Source organism: Suncus etruscus, chromosome 2 (genome assembly GCF_024139225.1).
Source record: "Suncus etruscus isolate mSunEtr1 chromosome 2, mSunEtr1.pri.cur, whole genome shotgun sequence".
NCBI classification, from domain to species: domain Eukaryota; kingdom Metazoa; phylum Chordata; class Mammalia; order Eulipotyphla; family Soricidae; genus Suncus; species Suncus etruscus.
In genome coordinates this window covers 49,747,272-49,761,259 of record NC_064849.1, presented here as the reverse complement: position 1 = coordinate 49,761,259, position 13,988 = coordinate 49,747,272, and the positions used below count along the sequence as shown (strand labels likewise).

At 41.8% G+C, this 13,988-nt stretch overlaps 1 protein-coding gene across 1 annotated transcript in view; it reads right to left on the bottom strand.

The window, feature by feature from the left end:
• Positions 1–13,045, bottom strand: part of SEC23A (SEC23 homolog A, COPII coat complex component) — a 72,996-nt gene extending 59,951 nt beyond the window's left edge. Inside the window, exons 1-4 of the mRNA XM_049766582.1 lie at positions 12,860–13,045; positions 7,464–7,705; positions 1,172–1,229; positions 705–791 (exon numbers count right to left, since the gene is read on the bottom strand). Of these exons, the coding sequence (XP_049622539.1) occupies positions 705–791; positions 1,172–1,229; positions 7,464–7,684 (366 nt within the window). The 5' untranslated portion in view covers positions 7,685–7,705; positions 12,860–13,045. The remainder of the gene's footprint in view (positions 1–704; positions 792–1,171; positions 1,230–7,463; positions 7,706–12,859) is intronic.
• Between the last annotated feature and the right edge of the window lie 943 nt (positions 13,046–13,988).

Below are 13,988 nucleotides of genomic sequence, written 5' to 3'. Positions count from 1 at the left end.
AGAGCCTAATTTATACTCTTTCCTATATACACATATTACAATAAAGTTTAATTTAGAAATTTGGGATCAGTAAGAGATTAATAGTAACTAACTATGAAACAATTATAATACATACTGCAATAAAAGTTACATACATATAGCTTCTCTCAAAATATAATTATATGTAATATTTTGAAGCATGGATAATTGCAGTTTGAAACCATAGCAGGGGAAATTGTGGATAAAGGGGGAACTGTGTGATAGCAAATCATACCATCACATTCAATATCTGACCACGTACCAACTGGCCTTGCCCATTCAATTTTAGAATAAGAATAATGCCACCTCAATTTAACAATTATTTTGGCATAATGCAAATTATTTTATATTAATTTTTTGTTAAAAAAAATAGCTCCTTACCACAGATTGTGAGTGCAGTTAGAAATAACTACACCTGAAAAAAAAAAAAAAAAAAAACAGAAAAAAAAAAGAAATAACTACACCAACAAATATCATGACAATAGTAGTGAGTGAGAAAAATAGAATGTCTATCAAAGACAAGAAGGGGGTAGAGGAGAAGTGGGATGGGGAGTTTTGGTGGCAGGAAGGTGGCAATGGTGAAGGGGGGTATACTTTTATGGCTAAAACCAAACTACAAACATGTTTGTAACCATAGTGCTTAAATAAAGATAATATTTTAAAAATTTAGCTCCTTATGTGCTTACCAGAACTACATATTCAATGCTAGAAAACTGAGGTAAAAGTTCAGCAGGTTGATTCAGTTCAGATATGCCAGCATAAGTAGGTGGAAACTATAGATAGGAGAAAAAAATATAAAAAAGCTTAAACAAATTATTACCAGAAAAAGTAATGATTTTCTTTTTTTTTTTTTGAGTAATGATTTTCTAAGCTAAAAATAACTATATAATGACCATATAATATCCAAAAGATTTTATTTTTCTTTAAAATTAAACATTTCTTAGTATTGAAATGTTGTATACCTGAAACTCAATTATAAGTAACTTTGTAATTTCATGGTGACTAAATTAACAAAATAAATAATTTTTATATAAAAATAAGCATTTCTCATGCCTGCTTCGGCAGCATATATACTAAAATTGGAATGATACAGAGAAAAACAAGCCTTTCTCTGAGTATTTTATGCATTGCATCTACAATGAAATGTTCTTACCTGATTCCTCTGATAACAAAAGTTACAAGCCCACAGTTTTGCTCGATAATCCACTTGACTGTTTTAAGAAAAATATAAAAGACCACATTTAGTTCAATTATTTAGTTCAAATAAAAGACCACATTTAGTTCAATTAAACAATGGCCCTAATCTCAAATTAATTAACTTCAAAATTATAAACATACTCAAAATGACAGTCAAGTAAACTTTAGTGATTATAATGCAGTAACATTGTAAGGTTAAAATATTAATACTATGTAACACTGTATGATTAAAATATTAATAATATTATAAATAATTATCTCATAAGTGATTTTTTTTGGTTTTCAGGTCACACCTAGAGACGCTCAGGGGTTACTCTGGCTCTGCACTCAAAAATTGCTCCTGGCAGACTTGGAGACCATATGGAATGCCAGGGATTAAATCCAGGTTGGTTGTGTGCAAGGCAAACGCCCCACCTGCTGTGCTATCTCTGGCCCCCAAAAAAATTTTAATATAAAAATATTTATTCAATCCAAATTCAAATCCAAATTCAATCAAATTTATATCAAATTCAATCAAAATTATATATTTTTTTTTTTTTTTTGGTTTTTTTGGGCCACACCCTGTGACGCTCAGGGGTTACTCCTGGCTATGCGCTCAGAAGTTGCTCCTGGCTTCTTGGGGGACCATATGGGACGCCGGGGGATCGAACCGCAGTCCGTCCTAGGCTAGCGCAGGCAAGGCAGGCACCTTACCTCCAGCGCCACCGCCCGGCCCCCGTCAAAATTATATTGAGTATTTCATATGAATTAGTCATTCTAGGTGCTAGTGATACAAAACTAAGTAAAAGGTTCCTGCTCTCATAAGAAAGATCTCTAGGGGCTGGGCGGTGGCGCTAGAGGTAAGGTGCCTGCCTTGCCTAGGACGGACCGCAGTTCGATCCCCCGGAGTCCCATATGGTCCCCCAAGCCAGGAGTGACTTCTGAGTGCATAGCCAGGAGTAACCCCTGAGCGTCACCGGGTGTGGCCCAAAAACCAAAAAAGAAAAAGAAAGAAAGATCTCTAGGGCCAGAATGACAGCACAGCAGTAGGGTGCTTGTCTTGCATGCAGCCAACCTGGGACACACCTGGATTCAATTCCCAGCATCCCAGACAGTCCCCCAAGCCTGCCAGGAGTGATTTCTTTCTTTCTTTCTTTATTGTGTGTGTGTGTGTGTGTGTGTGTGTGTGAGTGATTTCTTTCTTTATTTTGTGTGTGTGTGTGTGTGTGTGTGTGAAAAAGGAAGCAAGGAAATGGAGAGATAAGGACAGCAGACATGCCTTTCACCTTATGTGTGTGTGTGTGTGTGTGAGAAAGAGAGAAAGAGAGAGAGAGAGAGAGAGAGAGAGAGAGAGAGAGAGAGAGAGAGAGAGAGAGAAAGCAGGTAAATGGAGAGATTAAGGACAGCAGACATGCCTTTCACCTTATATGGTCCCCCAAAACCACTAAAAGTGATTCCTGAGCATAAAGTCAGGAGGTGGCCCTGAGCATCATCAAATGTGGTCCCAAAAAGAAAACAAAGCATAAAAAAGGAGCTAAGCCAAAGAAAGGCAAGCACCATACAATTTTACTCATACATACTTTTATAGAGTCAACAAATAGATATCTAGATAAAACAAAATAAACATTTAAAATATAAGATCAGGGACCGGAGAGATAGCATGGAGGTAAGGCATTTGCCTTTCATGCAGAAGGTCATTGGTTCAAATCCCGGCATCCCATATGGTCCCCCGTACCTGCCAGGAGCGATTTCTGAGCGTGGAGCCAGGAGTAACCCCTGAGCACTGCCAGGTGTGACCCAGAAACCAATAAATAAATAAAGAAAGAAATAAAGAAATAAAATATCAAAGATCAATTAGTGGTTATCAGAGAGGAAAGCTGATGGGTTTAATTCAGGTAAAGGAGGTAACTTATATAGTAAGGCACAGAACTGGACTTTTTTAGTAATAAAATTAATATAGTATATATGCATGTTAATTTTTAGTAACATTTTCCTGAAAGTTTTATATGTTAAATGTGAATATTACTTCAATTTATTAAAGGTCATATTAAATAAAAAAAAACTGAAATATGATTTAAGTGAGAATGTCAAAGGAGAACCTGTTACAGGACAATTCAATATAACTTATTCCATAAATTCCAAGGTAGGAGTAGTTGGTACAGGAACGGTTGGTATATTGCTCCTCAAAGAGCAGAGGGAGAATAAGATGCAATGTTGAAAAAGATTAAGAGGGAATCAGAACGATAGCACAGGGGGGAGGGCATTTTCCTTGCATGTGGCTAACCTTGCAAGAGCCAAAAGCCAGAAGTAACTACCCCTGAGTGCTGACAGGTGTGGCCCAAAAACCAAAAAAAAAAAAAAAAAAAAAAAAAACAATAGTCAGTATCAAATGAAAGAAGACATATGAAATCTAGATCATGAAAGGCTGAATACAAATCTTACTAAGGGCTATAGATTTTGAAGGATTTCTTTTTTTTTTTTTTTTTTTTCTGGTTTTGGTTCACACCCAATGATGCTCAGAGCTTACTCTTGACAGTGCACATAAAACCATATAGGGTGCTGGGAATCAAAAACAGGTAAGCTTCATGCAAGGCACATGCCTTAAATTTATTTGTCAAGCCCACTATCTATTGGAGAATGTTTTTGCGTTTGTTTTGGTTTTGGACAATACCTGGCAGCATTCAGTGGTTAATACTGGCTCGTTGCTTATAAATCACTCCTGATAGACTTGAGAGACCATATGAGATGACTGGGATTATACATTGTACGTGGGTCAACCACATTTAAGGCAAATGCACTACCCATTATGTTATCACTCTGGCCCCACTATTGTAGAATTTTTAACACCTGATAACCAACATTTTTAAAGTTCTAGTTTCTGGCTTGTGAACTGAATCAGAGGGACTAGTAAGGGGTTCAATGAATATGTGTATATAATATATCCAGAAAAAAAAGGTAGTATTACTTGAAATAATACTAGCAGAGATTCTATATCAATACAGAATCAGTAATGCTCTGCTCTAAAGATAAAATCTTCCAGATTTGGAATAGGCTTGAGTACTCAGAGAAGGTTCCTCAGACATATAACCACCTAGTTTTTGATAAAGGAGCAAGAAATCCTAAATGGAGCAAGGAAAGCCTATTCAACAAGTGGTGTTGGCACAACTAGTTAGCCACTTGCAAAAAAGCGAACTCAGACCCCCAGCTAACACCATGTACAAAGGTAAAATCCAAGTGGATTAAAGACCTTGATATCAGATCTGAAACTATAAGGTATATAGAACAACATGTAGATGAAACACTCCAGGACATTGAGACTAAAGGCATCTTTAAGGAGGAGACAGCACTTTCCAAACAAGTGGAAACAGAGATAAACAGATGGGACTATATTAAGCTGAGAAGCTTCTGAATCTCAAAAGAGATAGTGCCCAGAATACAAAGGCCACCCACTGAGTGGGAGAAATTATTCACCCAATACTCATCAGATAAAGGACTATATCCAAAATTTACAAGGTACTGACAGAACTATACAAGAAAAAAACATCTACCCCATAAAAAAATGGGGAGAAGAAATGAACAGACACTTTGAAAAAGAAGAAAGGCAAATGGCCAAAAGGCACATGAAAAGATGCTCAACATCACTAATCGTCAGGGAAATGCAAATCAAAACTACTATGAGGTACCACATCACGCCACTGAGATTGGCACACATCACAAAAAAGGAAAACAAGCAGTGCTGGCAGGGATGTGGAGAGAAAGGAACTCTTTTCCACTGCTGGTGGGAATGCCGTCTAGTACAACCTTTATGGAAAGCAATATGGAGATTCCTTCACAAACTGGAAATTGAGCTTCCATACGATCCAGCTATACCACTCCTAGGAATATACCTAAGGAACACAAAAATACAATACAAAAATCCCTTCCTTACACCTATATTCATTGCAGCGCTATTTACAATAGCCAGAATCTGGAAACAACCAAGATGCCCTTCAACAGATGAGTGGCTAAAGAAACTGTGGTACATATACACAATGGAATACTATGCAGCCGTCAGAAGAGATGAAGTCATGAAATTTTCCTATACATGGATGTACGTGGAATCTATAATGCTGAGTGAAGTAAGTCAGAGGGAGAGAGAAAGACGCAGAATGGTTTCACTCATCTATGGGTTTTAAGAAAAAGGAAAGACATTTTTAACAGTATCTCAGAGACAAGAGAGATGAGGACTGGTAGGTGCAGCTCATGACATAAAGCTCATCACATAGGGTGATGAGTAAGTTGGAGAGATAACTACACTGAAAACTATCATAACAATGTGAATGAATGAGGGAAGTAGAAAGCCTGTCTCGAGTACAGGTGTAGGGGGGTGGGGAGGAGGGAGATCTGGGAAATTGGTGGTGGGAATGTTGCACTGGTGAAGGGAGGTGTTCTTTATATGACTGTAATCACACAACTATAATCATATTTGTAATCACGGTGTTTAAATAAAGATAATTATAAAAAAAAAAATCTTCCAGGCCCGGAGAGATAGCACAGCGGTGTTTGCCTTGCAAGCAGCCAATCCAGGACCAAAGGTGGTTAGTTCAAATCCCGGTGTCCCATATGGTCCCCCGTGCCTGCCAGGAGCTATTTCTGAGCAGACAGCCAGGAGTAACCCCTGAGCACCGCCGGGTGTGGCCCAAAAACCAAAAAAAAAAAAAAAAAAATCTTCCAGATTTGCTAGAGGACAGAGAGGAGAAAGGTAAAAAAAAAAAAAAAAAAAAAAAAAAAAAAAGAATAAAAAATTATTTCAATAGGATCAGAGAGATAGTATAGCAGGTGGGACACTAGCCTTGTATGTGAATGAATAATCAGGGTTCAATTCCCAGTACCCAATATGGTCCCCTGAGCCCCACTAAGCATAATCAGGAGTATGCATAGCAATATTAGGCCTAGCCAAAAAATAATAACAACAAAGAAAGAATAATCTGAGATTTTGCTCCATACAACAAGAAACTTTTTTGGGGGGTCCCGCATCAGGTGGCACTCAAGGGTTACTCCTGGATTTGCACCCATAAATTGCTCCTAGGTGGCCCAGGGGATTATATGAGATGCCGGGGATCAAACCCAGGTCAGCTGATGCAAGGAAAATGTCCTATTCACTGTGCTAATGCTCTGACAGAACCTGTACCATTTTTTTTTTGTTTGTTTGTTTGTTTTTGGCCCACACTCAGCGGTGCTCAGGGATTACTCCTGACTCTGTACTCAGAAATCGCTCCTGGCAGGCTCAGAGGAGCATGTGCCAGGAGTCAAACCCAGGTCCATACTGGGTCAGCCACACACAAAGCAAGCGCCCTCTGCTGTGCTATCTCTCGGCCTCTGTTCCATTTTTTAATTATATTAGCATTATAACTTTTCCAGTGGCTCAAAATAGGTTGATACAGAGTAAACACCAGGTATACAGAATACTGAATAACCCTAAGAATTTGTTTGTTTGGGAGTCACATACAAGAGGTGCTCTACTCTCAAGATCATTCCTGGCAGCCTGGAGAGACCATATGAGTGGGCAGGGATCAAATCTAATCAGCTGTGTGCAAGGCAAATGCTCTACCACTCTGCCCACTCTGGTTCCATGCCTAAGAATTTAGAAAGAATTTTCACATTTGGGACTGCAGTGATAGCAAAAGAGTAGGGTTCTGCCTTGCACACGGCCAACCTGGGACCAACCCAGGTTCAATCCTCGGGATCTCATATGGTCTGCTGAGCCAGGAGCGATTTCTGAGCTCAGAGCCAGGAATAACCCCTGAGCACCACCAGTTGTGACCCAAAAAACTAAAATGAGAAAAAAAAATTTTTTACACTTGAGCACAGAGTCAGGAGTAATGTCTAAGCAATGCCTGGTGTGGCCCAAAATAACAACAACAAAAAAAGAAAAAGAAAAAAAAAATGAAGCTAAAATGTTGTAGCTCTTTAAATTTAATTATCCTAATGGAGACAAAAGTAACTATAAGGGCTGGCAAGGTGGCACTACAGGTAAGGTGTTGCCTTGCAAGTGCTAGTCAAGGAAGGACCTCGGTTTGATCCCCCGGCGTCCCATATGGTCCCCCCAAGCCAGGGGCAATTTCTGAGCGCTTAGCCAGGAGTAACCCCTGAGCATCAAACAGGTGTGGCCAAAAACAAACAAACAAACAAAAAAAAGTAACTATAAAAAAAGACAAATATTTTTATACAAATAAGCAAGAAACATTTATCATGTTGTTGCATTCATTCCTTCCATAAATTTTAATTACCATAAAGGATTCAAAACTGCACGGCAAGTGGTCCTACTGCACAGCACAGGTTCATATTGTATAGGTGGTAAATCAGGCCTCTCCTTCAATGGAGTAAAGAGAGATGCGACTGGAACAACCATTCTTGTTGCTTCTAGTCGACTTGAAGGCCACACATTCCAACTAAACCGAACTCCATCTCGCTCTTCATTTTGCTGGATGAATTCCAAATAGGTTGTCATTATAGAGCTTGTTTCTTTCTTCTGTAACCAAAGCATATAATATTTAAGAATCCAGAAGTCCCTAAAGAAAACTTGAAGTATATGCTTTTCTAGCAGTCAGTAATATGAACCCATGAGAAGCTATGACATTATGAAAATATTTATCTCAGAAAAAATTAGCAAACAATAATTTCCTATTTATACCAAACCAATGACTACAGAACCCAACACCCATTAAATCTAAATTTATTTATTAAGTTTAAGTTACTATATCCATTTTTATCAACTCTTGAAAAAAACTATAGCATAAAGTAATAAATAGTATATGTTCAACTTCTTAGTATTTAACCCAAAACACAAAAGCATTAACTTGAAAAAATATGCACCCCTATGTTCATAGGAGCTCTAAGTATAATAGCCAAAAATGGAAACAATCCAAATGTCCAGTGATCAACAAATAGATAATACTATGCAGCTATAAGAAAAGGTAAAATCTTACAGTTCACTAAAACTTGGAATATATCTGAATTGTATCACATAAGTGAAATAAATCACAGGAAAAGAACAAATACTACATGAGCGCACTCATATATAGTATGCAAAGAAACAAATTAAAGGAATAGAGTATTAAGATGACAAATCCTTGGCCTTGAATACAAAAGAGATTTCCCAAAGTGAATACAAAACTGAGATTTTCCAGAGTAGGAGTGAATGATGAGGCTGACTAACAGAAGAACAGTGGTAGAGCTTCTTGACTACTTTAAAAGGAACTACGTTTTACACCATTCAATAAACGTTTATACACCTGTAAGCACATAACCAAACTATAATTTAAAAAAATAGTAAGTTCACAAGCTTTACATATATGAGAACTTAGTTTCAATCCCTCATACCCAAAAATAGTGTATAATTTATTTAAAGGTATAGAGGATGGGGCCAAAGAGATAGTACAGTGGGTTTGCCTTGCATGTGGCTGACTTGGGTTCAATCCCCCCAACATCCCATATCGTCCCCCCCCCCCCGAGCCTGCCAGGAATGATTTCTGAATGCAGAGTTAGAAATAACCCTTGAGAGCTGCCAGATATGGCCCCACAAAAATAAAATCTGTACAGGAAAGGAAAGTAAAAGGGGCGGGGATAATTCAGGTCCTGTTTTTCATACTAGTCTTTAAGTTATATTATTCTTTCTTATTCCCCCCCCCTTTTTTTTTGAGCCACACCCAGTGATGTTCAGAATTTATTTCTGGATTTGCACTAAGGAACTAATCCTCAAAGTGCTCAGGGTACCTTATATGATTTTGGGGACTGAACTCAAGCCAGTCACATATAAGGTAAGCAACCTACCAGTTGCACATCTTTTCAAACTATAATATTCAAATATATTACCAAAGATATAAAACTCACCTAGATACCTAGTTAGGAAATGCCAAGTTTCCACTAACTTGCTAGAAGAGAACATTTAAGGATGCATAACAAATATTTTCCCTAAAACTGGGCATTTCTGCTTTATTGTACTTTGGTCTTGGGTCACATCTGGCAGTGCTAAGGGCTTATTTCTGGCACTGCACTCAAGGATCACTTCTGGAGGACTATAGAATCCTAGGGATTCACATCCAAGTCAACTCATGCAAAGCCAGCACCCTACACACAGTACTATTAATCTAGTCACATGGATACTTCTGCCCTTAAAGAGTCATTCTTTTTACTGTACAAATACAGGGTATCTGTGGCATAAATAAATTAAATGTTTAACAATTTAATTTATACCTAAGATTTATACATCATTTAGCCTCTTTTGATGCAAACTCTCTCACTTAGGGAACAGTTCTATATTATGTTCTCAAATTGTGATTTGGAGGAAAGGTCAAAAAATAGATAAAAGGGGCCAGAGCGGTGGTGCAAGCCATAAGGCGTCTGCCTTGCACGCACTAGACTAGGACTAGGACAGACCACGGTTCAATCCCCTGGCATCCCATATGATTCCCCAAGCCAGGGGCGATTTCTGAGCACATAGCCAGGAGTGACCCCTGAGCATCACTGGGTGTGGCCCAAAAGCAAAACAAAACAAAACAAAATAGATAAAAGATTGTGGTACTCCAATAGAAATGACCAAGAACCATAACCTAGCCTTATCAAATTGCCAAGCCACAAAATTTGTTTCAGATCTATAAATCCTGGGCCACAGGGTCTCTTGTAACATCAATTTTTCATAGTAGTGTCATCTACAGTCGTATCATAGGAAATCTGATGGGAGAGTTACATAGAAATCTATCAAGCTCAGGGGCACAAGTGATGGCACAAAGAGTAAGGCATTTGCCTTGCACGTGGCTGACCCAGGTTCGATCCTTGGCATTCCATATGATCCCCCAAGCCTGCCAAGAGTAATTTCTGAGGCTAGAGCAAGGAGTAACACCAGAGCACTATAGGAAGCGGTCCAAAAAAAGAAGAAAAAAAAAAAAAGAAAAGAAATCTACGAAGCTCAGTGAGCCTAAACACGAGCCTAAACAAATAACACAGAAGGTTCAACTAGCACCAAGTCATTGCCCCAAATCCTTAGACACTGATTTTAGTAACACCTTGGAGAGATATAACAATTATTTCAAACTGACCGCTCTTTTTTTTTTTTTTTTTGGTTTTTTTGGGCCACACCCATTTGATGCTCAGGGGTTACTCCTGGCTAAGTGCTCAGAAATTGCCCCTGGCTTAGGGGGACCATATGGGACGCCTCGAGATCTTCCCTTGGCTAGCGCTTGCAAGGCAGACACCTAACCTCTAGCACCACCTTGCCGGCCCCAAACTGACCATTCTTGATCTAAGTTTTGATAATTCCACTTATCTTTGTGTAGTAATAAACAATATAAAGTAAATTGTACCTGCAAGGGGGCAGGCTAGGGTGGTAGATGGGAAATTAGGGAAACTGGTAAAAGGAAAGTCAAAATGGTGGTAGATTTGTTTGAATGTTTAAGCCAGAAACAGCTGTACTATGAACAACTTGGTAAACCACACTGCTCAAAGATTGTATTTGCTCACTAAATCAACCCATTATACTTCTTAAATCCCCATTTCTAGATGTTTTTTAAATGTCCCACATTTCTTCTTAAGTAGTTTTAATGAACAATCATACTCAAACTTCCCTATAGCCCATCACCTCTCCTAGGTAAGATTTGATCAATCTTAGAAATTACTAGTTCTGGGGCCCAAGCAATAGCACAAGCAGGTAGGGGGTTTGCCTTGCATGGGACTGACCCAGGTTCACCCCCTGGCATCCCATACTGTCCCTGGAGCCTACAGGAGCAATTTCTGGATGCAGAGCCAAGAGTAACCTCTGAGCATCGCTGGGTGTGGCCCCAAAATAAAACAACAACAAAAAAGAAATCACTAGTTCTAGTATAAAATTTCACAATCTTGATCCCATAGCCAACAATGTTATGCCTGAAATAAAGTCCTTTAAAGGCTAGTTTTTTATAAAATTACCTAACAAGTAATCTATTTCCCAATAAAATGTTTAAATAAATTGGGGCTGGAGTACTGATGCAAGCAGTAAGGCGTCGTCTGTCTTGCCCACACTAGCCTAGGACAGACCGCAGTCCCCCAGCATCCCATATGGTCCCCCAAGCCAGATGCAGATTTAACCATATAAGTAATATACATATTTTACGTGATAGAAAACACACTATTCTATTTTAAGGAGGGGGCACACCTAGCAATGCTCAAGGATTACTCCTGGCTCTCTCTCTCTCTCTGCATTCAGATATTACTTTTGGCACTGTTTGGGGGCCATCTGAGATGCTGGGGATCGAACCCTGGTCAACCACATGCAGGGCAAATACCTTACTTGCTGTACAATTGCTATGACTCCATAAACACCACTTTAAAAAAATATTTTCCCATCATTAAGACTTATTCAGTTAAATGATATCTTATTGTATAACTAAAAAGCAAGGAGCAAAATATTATGTTACTTAAACCAGCCTGTCCAACAGTACTTTAAAAGGCTCTCTCTAGCCTCTCGTTTTTCTATATTCCATTTTAAACCTTTTGGAGATAACGAAGTGAAACCCATCTTACACTGTAACAAACTTTGAGTGCCTATCAACCCCAAAACAAACTCATCCAATAGAGCTTTCTATCAGATATTTACCACACAATCCAATGTGCCACTCAGTGTGTCTTGAACTAATTCCAGTGACACGCTTTGGAGAAATAATTGAACTATTTAAATCATTTCAAAACTTTAGAAAAATAATTTAACCTTCTCAGTATTCCATTTTCCATCTGCAACCTGAAGGGGTCTAGTCGCAGAAGCACAAAGTCTCCCTTCTCAAATTCTGAGTCAAAAATGAATGGACTTCCAAACTGATACTGGACTAGATATAGGAGAAGGGAAGCTTAGATGTATAAATGCCTACACACACGGCATTACACCGAAAGCAGTGTTTAATCACGTTAAATTGGGTATTGGCGGGAGTGAAAGTCTAGGAAGTTCGTGTAAAAACTCGAACTCGAGGTACCTGATCCCAATTATTTCAGGGAAAGTCACTGTGCCTTCTCCCACGCACAGCGGGCAACACTAGGTCGGGCAGCACAGGAAACCAACAGGTCTCATTGCAAAACTGCACACGATCTTTGCCGTCGAGGGCCTGGACGTTATCTTTTCCCCGGCACTCTTCTTGCCCCCTTGAACTCCTTGAACCCCTGGAATCTAAGTTCAGGCCGAACTCCCAAGGTGACGAAGTCGCCCGGGTTCAAAGTCTAGGGCCACTCGGTGCAGGCAAAGGAAGCAACGCACAAGCCAGTAAGCTGGCCAGGGCTGGGGTGGCAGGCCAGCCCGCAGGCGGGGTGGGGCGCTAAACTAAATCCCAAAAGGCTGATTTATTTCCAAATTCTGGTGTTCCACCAGATCCCGGAGGGCTGCGTGAGCAGACGGGACACACAACCACGCACCAGCCACAACCAGTGTGGACACACAACCCACACACACACAACCAGGCCCTGGCAGAATGAAGCACGCAGGGAAAGCCTGTGATTGTGATTGTGTAGGTAGGAGGGTCAGGGCTCAAAGCTTCGGGGTGAGCCCAGGAGGCCACAGGAGCAAAATCCAGGGGCCGCCGCCCCTCCCCCGCCGGGCGCCCACAGGCCCCTCTCGGCCCCGCTCCCCGGACGGAGCCCAGGGCGACGGGATGGAGTCGGTCCTTACCACAGGGGCCCCCGACCAGATCCGCGCCGGCAGCAACCTCCGCCGAGCCAAAAGCAAGCCTCCCTCCCTCCGAGGCGACCAGGAGCAGGAGCTGCCGTGGCACCGCGATCACGACCGGCCCGGCCCCGCCCCCGGCCTCCGCGCAGACCTGGACCCGGCCAACATGGCTGGTGCCGCCTCTGCCACGTCAAGGGGCGGCGGAGGGGCGGGGCCGGAGAAGAGAGGGGCGGGGCTATACTGGGAGGCGGGAGTACCTGACGTCACTGGGTGGGTGGGTGGGGCAGGAGGAGAAAAGGGGCGGGGCTAGCTCCGGAGACGGGACGGGGAGGAGGGGCGGGGTAAGAGGCAGGCGAAAGGAGAGGGGCTAGCCCCGGAGGCGGGACTACTAGAAGTCACTGGGCGGGAGAGGCGGGGCAGGTGAAAGGAGGCAGTGCTAACCAATTCTGTAGGCGTGGCTACATGGCGTCACTGGGCAGGAGGCAAGCGGGAGGAGGCGGAGCTAGCCCCGGAGGCGGGACTATCGGGCGTGACTGGGCGGAGAGGCGGGGCCAGGAGGAGAAAGAAGGCGGGGCTAGTCCTGAAGGCGGGACTATCGGGAGTCAGGCGGCGGGAGGGGCGTGACTGAAAAGCAGGAAGGTTCCACCCGGGGCGGGGCTACCGGAAGCCAGGAGGCTGAGTGCTAGGCGAAGGGGGCGGGGCGACCGGGCTCTAGACTTCTAGGCCGCGTGTGGAACCTCGCTTTGAGCTGAGCGTTCTGAGCGGGCGCGGACCAGGGAGAAGAGGAGAGTAAGCGGACCGACTCGGGCCTGACTATCACTTCGGGAGAAGCGAGCCTTGCAGGAGAAGGAGAAAGAGGCGCCGACCTGATCGGAGCCTAAAAGTCGGGCTGCTACCGGGAGCGCCTCGGCCCTCTCCGCGAGCCACCCATGATGCCCTCCCAACGGGCTCCCTGCCGACTGGAGTGTGGCGCCACCAGAGCTCTGGCTCCGCAGCTCCCCGGGAGAAAAGGAAAATGTTCTCTAGATTCTGCTTTCAAGAGCCTGGCTGAATTCGAGAACCATGAATCTCATTTTTCGTTGTTGAAATATTGCAAAGTGAGAAGTTTTCACTACAAAGTATCTTACGTGCC